Source organism: Phascolarctos cinereus, unplaced genomic scaffold (genome assembly GCF_003287225.1).
Source record: "Phascolarctos cinereus isolate Bilbo 61053 unplaced genomic scaffold, phaCin_HiC Scaffold_726;HRSCAF=1367, whole genome shotgun sequence".
Lineage (NCBI taxonomy): Eukaryota > Metazoa > Chordata > Mammalia > Diprotodontia > Phascolarctidae > Phascolarctos > Phascolarctos cinereus.
Window position 1 is genome coordinate 248,102,688 of NW_027556098.1, and position 19,061 is coordinate 248,121,748.

The window sequence follows — 19,061 nt, forward strand, 5'->3', positions numbered from 1 at the left end:
AATATACTAGATCAGAATCTGAATCACCTTCTGTCTTTATTAATTCTCCTAACTACAGTCACTGCTTCTATGTCCCAGCCTTTATTTCATGACAGGCACTGAAGTATAAAATTTAAAATAACCCATCCTTCCGATCCACGTTAAAGAATCATCTTAATGCACAGATCTAATCACAATTTCTCCACTCAAAAAAACTGTTAGTGTTTCTTTATTGCCTATAAAAAAACCACAAATCCTTTAGCTTAGTATTCAAGACCCTGCATAATTTAGCTTCAATTTACCTTTTCAGCTTTATTTCACTGTATTCTCCTTTCAGACTGTATGCTTTAATAAAACCGTGAACCTCCCTCACCCCTCCCCACTTCTCATTCTTCCCATCCTATTTTCTTCCACTGATGGTGTTCCCAAGCCTGGAAAAGTCTTCTTCACTCCTATCCTACCTTCAAAGTTGCCCCCATTTGTCTACTGACACCATTCCTCTCCTTCAAGGTCTGCCTCAGATGCCTTCATAAAGCCTTCTAATTTGCCTATCAAAAGGTGACCTCTTCCCCTCAGTAAATATCTTGAGGTCACTATTTCACCTCTTCTATGAATTTAATAATTTTCCAATTATATTTTAGTTATTTGTGAAAATGTCTCATTCTCTTGAGTAGTCTACACTCCTTGAGTAGGGAAGGGCTTTTTTGTTTTAATTTATGTTTCGGTGCCCTTCATAAAATAAAAGCCTAAAGGAAATAAAGTTTGTTGCACTGAACTGAAATGTATTGGGAAAGAGCTTGTCTACTTTTATTTCCATGACTTATATTTTACATTTGAAATAGAAGTTTACTTTCCTGTGAAATTCTGAGAGTTATAACATATACTTAAATATAATGTGGGTCTAGAAATTGACTTTGAAAAGTTAAATATGCACCTATGAATTTATAATCTCACTCCTGAAAATCCCATAGACATTACAAAATTCTCATATTGTTCTGCTTTACATTATTCTTTGAGAGATCAGACAAGCCTAATTTAATGATGCTTAAATGTTTCCTTTTAAGTCAATATTTAATTTCCTGTGGAATACCCTCCCTTCTATACCCCTGCACATGCACACACAGGCTGGCTCTCTCTCTCTCTCTCTTTCTCTCTCTCCCCCCAAGGGATGTGTGCAGTCACAGACTACATTAGTGGAAATATTCTACAGCAAAAAGCGAAGAAAAGCTTAGTGATTTTTTAAAAATGTTTCAAGAATAGATGAACACTACTGTTTAAAACTCTTCAAATGTTCTTATAAAAACTTTTAGCCCTGAACTCTCAAAGAGACCAATGACTATAGAGCACTAAAGCATAAATTATCTTTCTGACCTCAAGATTATCTGACACACATAGTATCTGACACACTGTCAGTTTAAAATAAGGAGTCAGTCCTGTGCAAGAGATTCCAACCCTTATTACAGAAAACACTTCTGTGAGTTTCCAGGGTTTTTTAAATTCTACCCAAATAGAAAATACATTTTAAGTTTTAAACCATACTACTGCTCTAGTTAACAACAGTTCTCAGACTGTTAATGATTAAATTTCCTGGGAAAAGCAAAAGATTAGAAAAAATTAGTCCTATGAGAATTATTTCTACTTGCTTAAAAAATGAACTCAAACGGAGTAAATTCAACTCACGATCTGATATGTGGGAAGTCTTCTTCAATTTTGCTTCCTGTGTTTTTGAAAATTTGTAATGCAGCTTCTGCTACTTTTTCATCATCCATTTTTAGGCAAGCCAGAAGAGATTCAAAAGTTTCAGCCGAATGAAATGAGATAGGATGTGTAAATGAGAGTACCTTAAAAAAATTTTGTAAATGTTTATTACATTTGTATACCTTCATAAATGTTCAAATGTTACTTTTAACCAAACCAGAGATATTATCTAACAGACTTATTACCACTAAAAATCTGATGTATGAACCAGGCCTTATTTCAAAACTCTGAATCTCAGTTTCTTCCTATATAAAATGAAGTGGTTAGAATAGATCTCTGAGTTCCCTCACAACTCTAATATTTAGTGCTTCTATTACCAACCATAGGTTTATGAAGAGTGGAAAAGACATTGTTAACTTTAGCTTATAACTCTTCATTCCAGTGATACTATACCTAAGCTAGCTCAGACAGTGGAGAACTGGTCTTAATTTTCTTTTCTTTTTTTCTTTTTTGGCAAGGCAATTGGGGTTAAGTGACTTGCCTAGAGTCACACAGCTAGTGTTATATGTCTGAAGCCAGATTTGAACTCAGGACCTCCTGACTTCAAGGCCAGTGCTCTATCCACTGCACCACCTAGCTGCCCCGTTCTTAATTTTAGAACCTCCCTTCAATATGTCGTTTAAGTTTGATAATGCTATCATGCAGAAGATACTTATAAAAATCCTTCAAATGATAATTTAGGGCTACTACTTAAATGAAACTATATACTATCAATTTCTTATTTCCCCCACCTTACTTGCTAATGATGGATAACAATTCACACTCAAACTCTGTAACCTTGATAATCTATTTGCCTGTTTCTCTTCCCATCTTACTGATTATTCTTTCTTTATTTTATTAGCTTCTCTTTTTAATCCCAGCCACTCTTCAAGGCTTAGTAAAGATTAAAAGCTTTTAGAAAGCTCAAACACTTTCACAACTTCGTAGAATCCAGAATATGAGATGGGCAGCAGGAAAAGTTGGACTTGAAGGAAAGACTCTAGCTTCAGTTCCCACCTCTGACACTTAATTATACTGTATGACCACAGGAAAAAAAAAACACTCAGTTTTCCTCATCTATAAAATGGGGGTAATAATTATAATGCTTATCTCACATGATTTTTGTGAGGATCAAATGAGATAATGTAAAGGACTAAGAAAACCTTAAAGCGTTACATAAATGTCAGTTGTTGTTATATTATCTCATCCAACCTCCTCATTTAATAGATGACAAAACTGGGGCCCAAAGACTTTAAATGAAGCCTCCCCAAAGCAGACCACTAAGTGACAAAGCAGGACCTACATTTTGTCCCCTACCTAACATGCTGTATAATGCCTCCAAACCAACATTTTTAGTCACAATTCTTCACCCTCAATCCACTATCTTCAGCTGTCTACAAAAGACTGGATACCAAATTATTGCCTCAGATATATAAAGGCAGGGTAAGTGGTATAAAATAGAGTATTAGGCTTAGATTCATAAAGACCTGAGTGCAAATCTTGCCTCAAATAATGACTAGCTATATGATCCTGCACAAGTTACTTCTCTCAGCCTCAGTTTCCTCATGTGTAAAATGGGGTTGATAATAATAGCAACTGCCTCATAGGGTTGTTTTGAGGATCAGTTGAAATAACCTGGGCAAAAGGGCTTTGTAGAATTTTAAGCAGGGGCAGCTAGGTGGCGCAGTGGATAGAGCACCAGCCCTGAAGTCAGGAGGATCTGAGTTCAAATCTGACCTCAGACCAAGCACTTGACACTTACTAGCTGTGTGACCCTGGGCAAGTCACTTAACCCCAATTGCCTTTAAAAAAAAAGAATTTAAAGTACTACATAAATGCTAGCTACTATTATTAAATATTTTAAATTTAATTCATTACTTTATAACTTCTTTCCAATGTGCATTATTTCTCTTATCAATGGAATAGCCATCCCCTGGAAACTTAATGGCAAGTTCACAAGCTAAAAGTTTTCTTTGATTCCTTCCTTTCTCTCCCTCTGTTTCTTATAACCATTTTCAAACAGTACCTATGCCCACTTCCAACTGGCTACCAGATTCTGTCGATTCTTCCTCTATAGGAAATTGAGAGTCACAGAGTTAAATGACTTGTCATGCTAGTGTCAATCGGGATTCAAACTCAGCTCTCTTGGGTACAAATCCAGCTCTTTTACATTACAACACTTTGTTTAATTAAGTGCTCTGTACATTTTTAAATTCCTGAGAACAGGACTAAATCAAAGGCTCAGGAACACACGCCTACCATAAGATAGAGTGTAAAGTCACAACATAAGTTTTGAGTGTTTTTCTTATTCATTAGAAGCAATAGATTTACGCAGAGCCATCCCCAATGTCTTTCCCTTTGTGGTTAATAATAAGCAATGCAGAACATGATAGGCAGGATTATGGGTCACAGACTATAGCAACATATTCCATGACCCCTCCCATGGTAAGTTAAACAGGCTATGGGGAAATAGAACATACAGCCTTAGGTTTCAGTAGACCACAAGTATAATTTAGGGTTATGATGTTTAAATACAGCATAACTTTTTTAAAACTTTTGTTTAAATTTTATGAAGTTAAACTGAATATGAAATGGGAATTAATTCTGTTGCAGAACAGTAGTTATAGTCCGTGAAACTTTAAACCTGCCAAAAGTTCACATGTAATTTTAAAGGAAGAAATGCATATTTTTCATTACATACAGAATTATAATAAGAATATGCTAAATGAACAATATGTTTCAATCTGTCAACATATGAAGTATTTATGTGACAGGTACCAGGGATACAAGTAAAAAGAATGAAATAACCCCAACTCACAAGGAGCTTATATTCTAATGAGGAAGACATTAGAATGCACTCAACGTCAGAAGTATACTTACCTTAAGCAATTCAAGGCCTGCCCTGATTGCCTGATCAGTTGGAACACCTTCATCTTCATCATCTGCTGTTCCATCTATTGACTTGTTCACTTGTTTAATAAGAGCACTAAAGAAGAAAGAAGTTCCCACTTTGAAAAATCACCCCTTACTACCAAAGTTCAAGGAAAAAAAATTCACAAATTGTTCATACATATATAAAAATTATATTTGGCATACATTCAAATTAGAATTCCATATAATTTGATACAGAAAAATGCCATAGAGGATTTCAAAATTAAAATAGAAGAAGTTATGAAATGCTGGCATTTTTTTTTTCAGAAATACCACTTCTCTAAATTTACTCAAAAGGAAAGAATTTAAAAGGTTATTGATTTACTCTTTCACAGAAAGTAACCTAATAATAATGTTTACTAATTACAACCATTCATGAGAATATTAGAATGATTAAACTTTATTAGAATGATAAAATGATTTGGCAGTAGATTTGTTAAAGTCTACCAACACTATAAAGCCAAATGGTATAGTCAAAATAAAAACATCTAAAATTTTTAGTTCAGTAAGTTGGTGAGTTTTGAATTCAATCAAGAATAGAAATTATCCACTCCAAAAAAAAGAAAAAAGACTATCTATTTCTATAGTAAAAACAAAAATGTGAAAAGTTGTCACAGTGGTAAAGACACAGTAGAAATTCATTATAATATTAAGAAAAAGAATTATAGAAATCAAAGAATCATAGAAATTTAGAACTGGAAAGAACTTCACAAGCCCTCTATTCTAAGCCATGCTGTAAAGGAGACCCAACCAAAACATGCTCAACAAATGTTCATCCTACCTCTCTCTGAAGATCTCCAAAGAGAGTGAAACTACCAACTTCAGAGGCTATTTCATTTCAGGGCAGTTATAACTGTTAGGAAATTTTTCTGATAGGAAAGCCCATATGTCACCTTTATAAGTTCTAATCCATTGCCCCAAGTTCTGCCCTCTAGAGCTAAACATAACAAAGCTAATGCCTGTTCTTCCCAGCAGCCCTTCAAATATTAAAACTGAACTATCACACACTCCATTCCTGTCCTCTTCCCCAATACCTCAGGTTAAAACATTCCCATCCCTTCATCCAATCCTCCTATAACAAAAGCTTAAGGCCCTGGTTTCCCCCTCCTCCAGATACTCTTGTCAGCTGGTCAATGTTCTTTTCTTAATCGTGGGGCCCAGAAATGAACATAATATTTCAGATAGGGTAAGATCAAGGCAAAGTGCAGAGAAATCATTACCTCCTTAATTCCTGGAAATTCAGCACAAGACTATATCAGTTTTTTTTGTCTACTACATCACACTGCTAATTCATATTAAGCTTGCAGTTCCCCTAAACCCACATTTTTTTTAGATAAACTCTCACCTAATCATGTCTTTCACATCTTATAATTCTGAAGTTAATTTTTTGGACTCAAGTATAAGATTTTATATTCATCTCAATTTAATTTTTTTTTTTTGAGGAAGTTATCAGTCCTCCGATATCCCCTAGGCTGCAAATGCAGAGGCCCTTATAGGACCAATCCAGTGTTGATGTGCAAATGAGATTTGACTAGCTGTTTTCCAACCTGGATCAGACTTGCCCCTTAGGCAAGCCTGGTATGCCTTTGATCTTAATGACTCCCCATATTGATGCCAGACAGTTCAGATACCTGATCAGCTTGGCTCAGAATCCCAAAGTTCTAGCAATGTTAACAGCCTCAGCCTCCTCAGTAGCAGAGATTTCAGGCACGGGTCTCCATACCCCATCTAATTTAATTTAATTTATTTTATTAGATTAAGCTAAATATTTCAGCCTGTCAAAATCTTTTTGAATGCTGTTTCCAATGTGTTAGCTTAACCTCTTAGTTTCTCTAAGTGCCTGTTATTAATAAAATTAACATCTCTCTACAAGGACAGCCCTGTTTCAGGCCTTTAGCTAAGAAAGGCTACAGTAATCTTTAATAAAGGATCAGATTACTGAATCTTTTCTCAAAGCTCCGAGGATGTGCCACCTTACCCTGGGAAGCCTTCCTTGATCCTGATGCTTTCTGTGATAGAACATAAGCTCCTTGAGAGCTTAGATAATCTGATTTTTGTCTTTGTACCTTTGAACAGTTCATAGTACTTGAGATATATAGAAGCTTTTTGTAAATAAATGCTTCTTAATCGGTTAAGAAAACCAGGGTTCAAATCAACTCTGCCTCTAATCCTTCTGTGAACTTGTGTCAATCACTTACCCACTTAAGGGCTTCAGGAAGTCAAATGAATTGGGAAGGAGGGATAAGCTTGGTCAATGCTGTCAGCTACAGAACCCCCTCCAGCTTGAAAGCCAAGATCCTGTGATCTTCCTAGTAACTAATGTTCTCTGCCTCCTCAAGGTACCTTGCATAATAATACTTCTTTGTGTACAGGAATGCCCAAGGAAAACGTAAGCTTAAGAGTATGGACAGTTTCATTTTTGTATTTGTGCTCCTAGCACCTACCAGAGAGTCTTACACATAAAAGATGGTTGATATTCATATCACTGTTAAAGCTGCAGAAAGTCATCAAGCATTTACTGAGTACCTCCTACTATGTACAAAGGCACTGTCCAAAGTACTAAGAATACAATCAAAAACAAGTCAGTCTCTACCCTCATCTCTGCTCACAATATGACAGGAGATAAAACATGCAAACAACTATGTACAAACAAATACATGACAAAATGAAGATAATCAACAGATGGATGGCACTAACATTAAGGTAAAATGAGAAAGGCTTCTCGCAAAAGGTGGGATTTTAGTTAAAACTTGAAGTAAACCAGGGAAACTCAGGACGTAGAAACAAGAAAGGAAAGGATTCCAGACATGAGGAACAACCAATAAAAATAACCAGAGTGAGGAGAAGAAGCATCTGTGCTAGGAATAGTCACGAGGCCTGTGTCACTAGACTGAAGAGCATGTACAGGAGAGTAAGGTATAAGAAGAATGGTATCAGAAGGCCAAATAGTTTCTTATTTGATCCTGGATAATCCATAATGGTTACTTCTATTTTGGAAATGCTGAATTTGAGATACGTGTAAGATAGCCAAGTAGAAATGTACAATAACAGTAAGAGCTCAGGAGAATATATATGAGATCTGAAAGTTGTCTATGAAATGAATGTAATGAAAACTGAACAAGAGATGGTATCATCTTATAAAATCTGTATTAGAATCCTCAACTTATTGGCATTAATCACATGGCATGTGCCTTTTATGGCAATCCCTCAGGCCTGGAATACATTCCCTATTCACCTAGGCCTCAAAGAATCCCCAACTTCAGACTCACAATTCAAGCACCATCTTCTTTGCCTTTTGCCAACTAACAGCCCCCTTCCTCATTCCCTAAGCTATCTTTTGTTTATTTTGCAAGCACTTGTATATGTTATCTCCCCTAACAGAAGGAAAGTTCCTTAAGAGCAGAGACTGTTTAATTTTTTTATTGGTATCCCCATCACTGGGCACAGTGTAACAAGCACTTAATAAATGCTTGCCAATTGACTGAAGTATCAAAAGGATACAGCAGCTTTTTGCAAATAATATGCTAGAGCAGACAGAATCTTAAGTTACATGGCTGATGGTTTTTCAAGAGACTTCTGTGTTTACTGTTACAAAACTAACATTTTGACAGAGCAGTGGCAAGCCATAGTTACAAAGTCTTGTGTCCAACAAAATGTCTCTCCTACAAATCATGCAGACCCTCTGATAGATACAATCAGAGAGGCAGCTTCATTCAATCTTCTGAGGATCATTATCAATCACGGTACATAGGCTCACTCCACATGTTTGGCAATGTCATGGAGACTATCCTATACACAATCCAAACAAAATAGTGACTCATTGCAGAGAGGAGGAAGACAGATTCTCTTTGCTGACAATATTGTGCTGATTTTCATCAAGCCCTAGTATATGACAGTCTCTTCAATGAGTTCCACAACCACACAAGAGATTGGACTAAGAACTCATACAGGAAAAAACAAGTAAATGGAAAATCCACAGTATCCAGATTCTAACATAAAGTTGGATGGGCAACTACTACACAGAAACTTTACACCTACAACACATCATGAATACTTTTTTCAAAAGTTAGAGATCAATAGATATGGCAAGTACTAAATAAAAACAGAAAAATGAAATTGACTATATCTTAACAAGTAAGAAATGAGTGGTCACTGACATGGTTACATGACATATATTAAAAATCATCTGCTTATGGATAGTCAGACCACTGATTTGTTAGAACAAAGATAAAGATCAGATGAGAACGACATCATTTAGATAGTACTTTAAGATTTGAAAACATACATTATCTTATCTGATTCTCACAAAAATCCTGTTAGTTAATTACTATAGTTACTATTTTCTTCATTTTGCAGATAAAGAAATTAAGGCAAGAGAAGTTAAGTGGTCTATCAAGGGGCACACAGCCATTAAGTGTCTCAGGTAGGATTTCAAATCAAGATTTTCCTAATTTCAAGTTCAGTGCTATAATTCATTAGATGAGAGGAAAGGACACAAATGAAGAGTATGTAATTAAAATAAGTCAAATCTGCCCTAACCAAACAAACCATTCACATAATAAAAAATGAGAAATGGATAAAAGTATAGCCATAAAGAGAGAATATCATAGTATCCTATGGAAATTTAACTAGTGTAAAGCAATCACCACTAGGAAACCATAACAGAAACTCCTTCAACCACTAAACACCTGATATGCTTGCCAAACTGCCTCTTACCTCCAGAATCAAACATAAAACTCACTATTTGGCATTCAAAGCCCTTCATAATCTAACTCTTTCCTACCTTTCTAGTCTCCTTACACTTCACTTACTCTTATGTAAGCTGTGATCCAACGACACTGGCATCCTTGCTATTCTTTGGATAAGACAGACACTTCATCTCCCAACTCTATGAATTTTCCCTCACTGTCCCCTAGGCCTGAAATTCTCTCCCTCTTTTTCTCTGTCTTCTGGATGCCCTGGCTTCCTTCCAGTCCTGCTAAAATCCCACCTTCAACAAGAAGCTTTTCCACATAGTCCTTAATGCTAGTGCCTTCCCTCTACTGATTATCTTCAATTTATCATCTTGTATATATCTTGTTAGTGCATAATTATTTGTATGTGGTCTCTATCTTACACTGAAAGCTTCCTGAGAACGGGTTCCAGATAAAGACCTTTCTTTGGATCTTTAGCACCTAGCACTGCACTTAGCATATAATAAGTACCTGATGGACCAAACAGAATCACAAAATGTCATAGAGAAACTTGGCAGCCAGGAACAACAACCGTTTAGGAAATAAAATGACTTGTAAAAATATCACAGAAGAGGACTACAGAAGATTATGTGCCGTATCAGCTAATAACAAAGCAAGAAGAAAAGAAAACAAAAAAGAGAAAGCTTGGTGTGAAACCCAATTCAACTAAATAAATTCAGGAATATTTAAAAAGAAAATTCAAAGGCTAATACCACCCAATTTTTTTAAAATATGGAAAGCATGTGTCAACATTTCTAGAACATAATATTTCTCTATGACAGTAAAGCTGTAGCAAGGGGACTCAACGTGGCACATGAGCAAATGGAAACAGAACTGACAAAATGAAAAAGGAACGAGTAGCTGGACCATACCTGTTTTACACAGAAGAAATCTGTGCTCCAGGAGGCACAATTTAAGATACTGAGAGATCAATTCTAAAGTATTCCAAGAGGAAAAAATACTAAACTATTGGTCAAAATCACAGAAGATATTAAAACCATGCAAAAAGTATTCAAATCAATAATTAATACATGTAAGGAAATGAGCAGCATCTCATAAATGATATTTTACTCATATGAGTCCAAGAGAAAAACCTTATATTGGATGAACCTTCCATAAAGGATTTTTATGGTAGGTCAAGGGCAAGCAACACTTAGGTGGGGACTGATTGCAATCAGCACCATTAAAGGGTGATCTCAGATTCAATAAAATAATGATATACTGTTCTAATAATGACATAGGCAAAAGTTCAAAAGAAACAATAATATTTCAGATGACACAAAGCACAGTAATAAATTGCATGCTGAATTTAAGTGGGCTGTAGAATTTTTAAGCTTTTTTTTACATATCATTTCCCAATACATCCCTTCTCCTAACCATATTCAGAGAGTTTTAATCCTTCTTTATAACAAAGAGGAAGAAAAACACAGTCCAATAAAAACCAATGAATACATCAACCAACTCTTAACAGTAAAAGCATGTTCCACATTTGGCTGTAGCATGTTACTAACCACAACTTGCACATGGGATTTGGAACAAAGGGAAGGGTTAATTTTCCTTACTATCAGATTTCTCTCCATCCTTCCAGAGAATTGCACCATAATCCTTAGAAGCTCTAAAGGATAATGAAACAATGTCTACCTAAATCAGGGGCTGTTTGTCAATGTGTTTAATTATAGCAGCTAACAGAAGTCTGAAACTTAGAGATGACATTAATGAACTTCCCTAGAGTAATAATAATTATTATTAGTGGAACTTTTCAACCAATATTGCATTCATTGCTTATCTTTAACTAAAACCTCTTGCAACCTTTGAGGCGTAAGAACATTCACTTCAACTCACATTAACAGCGGATCAGATGATCACCACTGCTACTTCCATATCAGTCTATCACTGTTCTTTTGAAGAATACTTAAAACACTAGGAAAACTTTTTTTTTAAGGATAGAGGAAACCTGTTTTTGAGCAGAGAGGAAAAGGATAGTAGAATGGGAGAAACTGAAGACAAAAGGAGTGAAAGAAAGAAAAAGTTTGCTCTTGCTACACAGCTTTACCATGCTACCTAGATCCACTACATGCTTATATTAATTTCTACTGTGTTCTCCTTGCTGCTTAGTAAAGCTTTTAGTTCATTTCTTGATGACTCCCCTCTCTATTTTCCCATAACTTTTCCCCTCAGAAGCTTTGAAACTATCCTGACACCTCCTTTGTTTTCAAAAACTAATTTTGTCACATAATTTACCAAACAAGGCCATCAATAATGACAGCTTCCTAAAATTTCCTTTCTATCCAGCTTTATATATTTGTCTCTTGTCTTATGCTTTCCTATTTCCCTCCTGTTTCAGAAAGAGAGCCTTTCCTTTCCCAGACTAACAGCTCTATCTATATTCTTAATCCCATTAAGAAAAATGGAGAACATTTGGGTAGGAATACAGGGAAAGAAAAACATAAGCAATATCATTAATAGCATTAATTGAAATGCTGTTTTAACTGTTTTCCCATGAATCACAGTTTTCACTTCAATAAACATGTATTATGCACCAGTTTATGTAAGTCCCTGTTAAAGGCTTTATAGTGAAATGAACAGAACAAAAATGACTAAAAGAGAACTGAAATCCAAGATAAGTAAAGATATAAAGGAGCACCAAGAGATAATATTACCTAATCAGGGTACCGAATGAACTTGCAACTGTTGAATCTTTGAGGAATAAGGGTGAATAGGATAACTTATAAGAATATTGGCAAATAATATTTCCTTTTTTTCAAAAAGGGGAAGAAAATGGATACTTAAAATTATCAACAAGTGGAATTCATTTCAATAATTGGTAAAATTTTAGAAGGAATTCTATTAAAAGGCCTATAAGCACTTGAAAGGAGCTAATTTGAGCACCAAAAGTCCACATGCCCTCAAAATAAGTCATGGCAGACTAAACTCATTTCCTTTTTAACAGGGTTGCTATCAGAAGAAGAGGTCCAAGAAAGAATTACTTGGACTTTATCTAGTAAGATTTCTCATCATATCCTTGTGAATAAGATAACACAAACCTAAGTTTATAATCTTTCCCAAAAAATCCTTTAAATTTTTTTCAGTGGCAGTCTTCATGGTTACAGCTTTGATTTTTCCTTCTCTTCTCCTCTCACATCTAACTAATTACCATTCCTATCAATTCTATCCATATAACATCTCCTCATTCTTCTCCTATCTATTCCCACTTTCACCAAATTAGTACAGGTCCTTATTATGATCTACTTGTATTTTTGTCAACTCCATACTCCAACCCCAAATCAATCCTTTACACAACTGCCAGAATAATTTTCTTAGTCCACAAGTCTGGTTAAGTCACTATACTATTGAAAATCTTCACTTGCTTTTAACTGTATATTTCAAACTGTTGCACAGCATTCAAGACTCCATAATATAGTACCTCTCTCCAGCATCATTCACTGCTAACTATTCTCCTTCATATATTCTATACTTATACATACATCCCCTAGAATTTTTTGTTCCAATCCCTTTGTTCAATGACTGGAATGGCCTCTCCACTCTTAACTTGATGAATTATGACATCTCCTTTAAAGTTCAACTCAAATATCACCCTCCTCAAAAAAAACTATACTGACCTTATTTTGTTTGTACTTGTCTACGGTACTTAGGTATTATTTTGTTATAATTATTTGTGACTGTCATAAACCACAAAATTAGCAGGAGGGAGAGTAGGGATCATACCTTGCCCATATCTTCTCCCCAGTGCCAAGCATAGTGCTCTACATTAGTGGCAGAATCAAATAGAAACGCAGCATACTGACAAAGAAAACCACAAATTAACATTATCCATGTTGTACTGTATTTTTATTTTTTTTTTTGTTAAATATTTCCCAATTATATTTAAATCTGTTTCAGAGTACAACAGAGAGTTTTACAGCCTAGGCTACATGCCAAAGGTTCCATGCCAGAGTATGACATCTCCGTTCTACATATAACAGAAATTTGTTTGTTGAATTGTTTAGAACTGCTTAACAAACTGGACCCAAAGGATTTTGATTAATGTACTTAAGTCAATTTAGAGAGATTTCTCTAGTAAAGGGTCACAAAGCTCTGTTCCTGACCGTGCTGTATTCAAAATTTTTATTAATAAACTAAATGAAACCATAAAAAAGCAATCATGACCAAATTTACAAGGAATAAGAAGCTGAAAGGATTAGCTAATACATTAGATAACAGAATTAGGGTTCAAAAAACCTGAAACTAGAATGATGGGCTGAACATAAAATGAAATTTAATATGAAGAAACATAAAGTTCCTACATGCGGAATCCAAAAGCCACCTGCCCAAGGATGGAATGAGGGAAGAATGTAAACTCCTTGTAAATAGGAACTCTTATTTTTGTCTTTGAATATCTAGAACCTAACTTATTCCTTGTAAAAAATACCAAGGTAAAAATTAAATGTTGAACTATATTAAATTTACTCCGGCCACCCTTCCCAGTACTGGCTACACCTTCACTCATTCTTCTTGGCTTACTGGTCAAAGAAGGGCAGATAAAATACTGCTCACTCCCCAGTGACACTTCCAGGTTCTCCTCATCATCATCATTTAGTAATTTCTCTTCCTTTGATGGCCGAGCTACTCATATTTATCAGTCAATCAAAATCCTGGTAGCTGTTGTCTACAGATCCCCAAGGTCACTCCCTTCCCTTCCTCAAAGAGGTTCACTACTTGGCCTAGGATTTTTCTCTCCTCCTCAATTCCTACCTTCATATATATTTACTCTCTTCTAACACTCTAACTACTCAGTTCCTCAACCTACTCACCTCCTGACCTACTTGTCCACCCTACCTTAGCCACATACATAGTCACACCCTAGATCTTGCCACCACAAACAAATGTACCACATCAATATTCAAGAATTATGAAATTTCCTTATCTAGCCATAATCTATTGGCTTTTCACCTCTCCTTCGGCCTTCCCTTACATAATCCTACTTTTTTTGCATTTGGTGTCTAACATATATTTTATAAACATCTGTGCCAAAATAAAATAATATGAATATTGGAAGCAGAATCTCATTTACTACTTATTACCAAATAAATTCATTTTTTATCATTAATTCTGAGTTACATTTTCTGCAAGTTCAATAAAATCCATTATACTGACACTATAGGTATGGTGTTTGGATCTTTTTTTTTTTAAATATTGGTATCTAGAATTTACTAAAGTTCTACTAGCCAATATGAACTATACCCAAAGAAAAGTTCATAGGGTCCTAGGTCTAGAGAGGCAAGGACATTCAGAAGCCATCCAGCCCAATCCCTTTACTCTACAAATGAATAAATCAGGGTCCAAGTAAGCCAAGTTACTTGTCTAAGGTAACACAATTAAGAAGACTGACAGTATAGTTTAATCACATCTTTGATAAGTAATCAAAGAAACTATGAGGGCTTGAAAGTAATTTAGAAATAATCTGATTCTCCCCATTTTAGAAATGAGAAAAGTGAAGTATAGAAAAATGGAAGGATGTGGTCAAAGATATAATAGTAAAAAAGCATATTTCACACCTCAATTAACAAAAGAAAGGCATATAGGCTAACTGATAAGAGAAAGAAAGTCAATTTATTTACAATAAGATTTGGATGGGGAGGAGTCAGAATCATAACACAAAAAAGCATCTGAAATGAAAAAACAAACAAACAAACTAGTTTATGCTTAACAAATCAAATCTCTTCATAAATACCATCACAGAGTATCTCTGGATAACAACACTATTTTAGGCTTTAGACAAATTATTTTTAGCATCATTTAATACAACATTTCTAGGACAATGAAGTAATTTCAAATCTACTGAAAAAGGAAGCAAACAATAGATTTGAGCTTTTATATATATCTTTCCATCAAGGAGAACAGAACATGAGATAAAAGTTTTTTCTATGAAATAGACAAAATATATAGCTAGTCCAATTTTACAGGTAAAAAACTTCTAAAAATCATTTTTGTATGATCATTCAATCAATGCTCTTTAAAACAGTTAGCTCTGAAATGTCTAAACTCTGAAATGCACTGAACATAGTACATACTGTTTTGCAGTAGGTTTTTCTTTCTAATTATACTTTGCTCAGGGTAGTACTAAAATTGATATCTATCACTTGAGCTTTGTCATTGATAGGAGAGGTAATGCAGATATATGTTAAGCAACAGTCAAAACCAAGCAAGGAATATGATAGTAATACTCCATAAACTGGACAATAAATATAAGAATAAGAGGTTACTATAAAGAATTACTATAAATGGCAAGGGAAATTAAATACTATTGCATAAGTCTGAGAGAGTTCACAGGATAAGAGACAGTCATATTTGCAAATACCTTATAGATTCAGTATCTATATGCACCGGAGCTATCCTCTCCAGGAGGAATTTAATCATTTCCAGAAATGGATTTGTAGGTTGTTTGGGGTTGCCCAACTTCTTGGTAATTTCACGCTGTTAACATATATTTTACAATATTAATGACATAATTTTTTAAAAACCAAATCATTAAAAAAATCAAATAAGAAGTTTTCAGAAGAACAACTATCATCCATGTAGTAAAAAAACATAAACTGAAATATTTTTAGCTATGCTCTCAAATCTATCAAATTTAAAATGCAAGAAAATTTACTAAATTATTCAATAATCTTTAACCTAATGATTCCACTAAAAAAGATATATTCCAAAGAAGTCAGTAGCAAGGAAAAGTCCTATAAATACCAAAACATTCAGAGCAGCACGTTTTGCTACAGGAAAGTACTGTAAACGAAATAAGTAACCATCACCTGATAAACAGATAAACAAATTGCATTCTATGTATTTAATGGAATATTACTGTGTTGTATGATCTGATGAATATAATGGATTCAGAAACACATCAGTAGACTTGAATGACCTTATAGAGAGGAGAAAGTGGAGAACCAGATATATGATGACTATGGTAACTTAAATGAAAAGTACACTAAAAACTTCAGAATTTAGATTAAATTATCAAAAGTGATCTCAAAGAGTAGATGAAAACACTTTCCTACTATGACAGGAAGGGTGGAGATTCTACATATACTTTGTCTAACATGATTACTATCAGTTTTTTTTTATGTTTCACTATTTCTGTTATGAGGCTGGATTCAGGAGGAGTGTAGAAGTAACTGGCAAGTAACTGATACACAAATAAAACAGATATATAAAACATTTTAAATAAACAAAATATTAGATATTTGAAATTTTATCCTTACCACACATCCTTCAGCCTGCTTGCAGGAACATGTGGGACTAACAAGCATTTCTAATTGGTTTCTTATTTTCTCATCATCTTCTAAAACTTGTGTGAATTTTTTCATAAAATCCTGAGCCTTACCAGGATCAGGCAAATTTCCTTTAAATAAATAATGGAAATAAAATTAAACTGCAAATAAAAACATTCTCAAAATTTTATATTATGAATGTATTCTGTCTCATATCAATTTTGGAGCTACTGATCCTAGAATGAATCTGATTTTGGGAACTGGTACAGTAAACAGTCCAAGAGTCAAGCCCCACTTGAAGAAGACTAATTTGTCTGTCACCAATTAAGAGTTTGTGGAAGTGAATTGCATTCTAGAAAGACAATCATTAAGATGGGAAGGTTACATTGGAAAGGACTAAACTGATTAACCCTAGGTAGCTTTTAATAGAATGTAATAATACGAAATGTCAAACCCACAGGGACATCAATTTCTCTAAATTCTATTAAGATCATTAGACAGATTTATCCCTTGTAAGTGGTGACAACTATCAATATTTGTTGGTTAAAGGATGTTGTTTTATTTCAATTGGTTTTGTGTTTGGTTCTGAACATTTTGTCAAATTAGAAAAGCCTCATACAAAGAGATTATTATGATCAATTGGAAAATCAAAGAGAACCCAACCAGCTCTAGACAGTATAGCTACTGCACAGTAACTGCATTAAGAAAAGTGAATTTTTTGTAGGAGTCAGCATTGTTTTCTTATTTTCCTCACAGTATCCCTGAGTTAGCAGAATACATGTTAAAAGTAACTAACACTCATTGTTTACGTGATTATTAAATTTATTTCTTGAGTTCTCTGATATTGAGGAGAATGTCAATGATCTAACAAAGTTAGAGTACACAGTGCCTACATGTGTGAAACTAATATAAATTAATCTAGTTTAAAATATTTGATGCAATGTTTAATAAATTACAAATAACAGTCCTTCCTTAAAGAGATTAACCTCTAAATCCTTGTCTGGAGTCATAAAGTCAAATTCCATAAACCTAGCTATGGTAACTGAACATTAAATAGAAGTGATACAATACTGGAACTTCCTCCACCTCTTCAGAATGCAATGGCTCTATAACTTGGAATTTTAAGGGTTGACTGAAATGCAAAATTGAGGGGCTTAGCCCATTATCACACAGCTATTTTAAGAGGTGATATGTGAATACTATTTTTCCTGACTCCAAGTCCAGCACTCTACCACTTAACCACACTGCTTCTTTAAAATCTTATTTCTCCAAAATCCAAACTTTCTTAGGTCCTAAGTTCAGAAACCACATTTTCTTCTTTCTTCAGTTTAACACATGACACACACTTAAGTGTTTTGTTGGGACTAACCACAGCTGGGGCTCTGGAAGAACATTCCCCACCATGTCTACAACCATGCATCTGGAGTAACAATTTACATTTTAAATTGTGCAAAATGGTTTACATACTTTGTCCCATTTGAGACTCATAATCCAGTGAAGCTGGTATTCCAAGTATTATTATCCTCACTTTAAAGATGAGACAATTGTCATGGAAAAGCTAAACAAGCTGCCCATGTTCACAAAACAATTAAGTGACAAAGAACAATAAGGTATTACAGCAGAACAACCTTTTTGTTTGTTTGTTTATCTGGCATGGAAGGGCAAGGAAGGAATGATTTACAAGCAGCCTCCATCTCTCTTCATTCCCCCAGGAGAGATAAATGTAGTCATGGAATAAAAATACCTTGGGCTCTAATATTCTTTTTGTTGTTGTTGTTCTCTATGTTCAATGATAGGGTCTATTAGGTAATTCCTGGTATCTGATCTAGAATAACTGTGAGTAAAGTAGTAATATCAAAGAAGTTCTCATATAATTAATACATATCATTAACCTAAACTTTGGTTAATCAGAGGATTAACCATGAAGTTAAAGCTGGACATAAATTCACATTCTAAGAAATTATTCTATATAGAAAATTTTCCTCATACTCCAACAACTCTGTTTCCTCTGATTGGCTGGTTCATCTCAGAACCTAAATTTAAGGAGGATGCTCAGGCCAGCTATGTTGTCATTTATGACCAGGATGCATACCTGACTCTTCAGACTTTCTCTTTCATGTCACCAGGCTGGGAAGTATCATCTCTTTTTCTGTACCACCCCCCCCAACTCACCTTTCAGCTGCCTTTGATGTGCTGTCTCCCCTTCCACCCCCAATCCAAGTGTTAACTCCTTAAGAATAAGACTGTCTTTCTTTCTGCTTATATTGATATTCCCAGCACTTAACATGTTGCCTAGCAAATAAGTGCTCAATAAATGGTTGCTGACTTGACTTGAAAAAAGAATGACGGACTTCCTACACTGAATAGAAAACAGTATTCCCTGAAAAGAAGGAAAGGAGATGTAGGTAATAAAGTA

At 34.7% G+C, this 19,061-nt stretch overlaps 1 protein-coding gene across 1 annotated transcript in view; it reads right to left on the minus strand.

The window, feature by feature from the left end:
- Positions 1 to 19,061, minus strand: part of PDS5B (PDS5 cohesin associated factor B) — a 205,615-nt gene that overhangs the window by 64,837 nt on the left and 121,717 nt on the right. Inside the window, 4 exon segments of the mRNA XM_078147054.1 lie at positions 1,660 to 1,820; positions 4,597 to 4,702; positions 15,739 to 15,854; positions 16,637 to 16,776. Coding sequence (XP_078003180.1) covers positions 1,660 to 1,820; positions 4,597 to 4,702; positions 15,739 to 15,854; positions 16,637 to 16,776 — 523 coding nt within the window.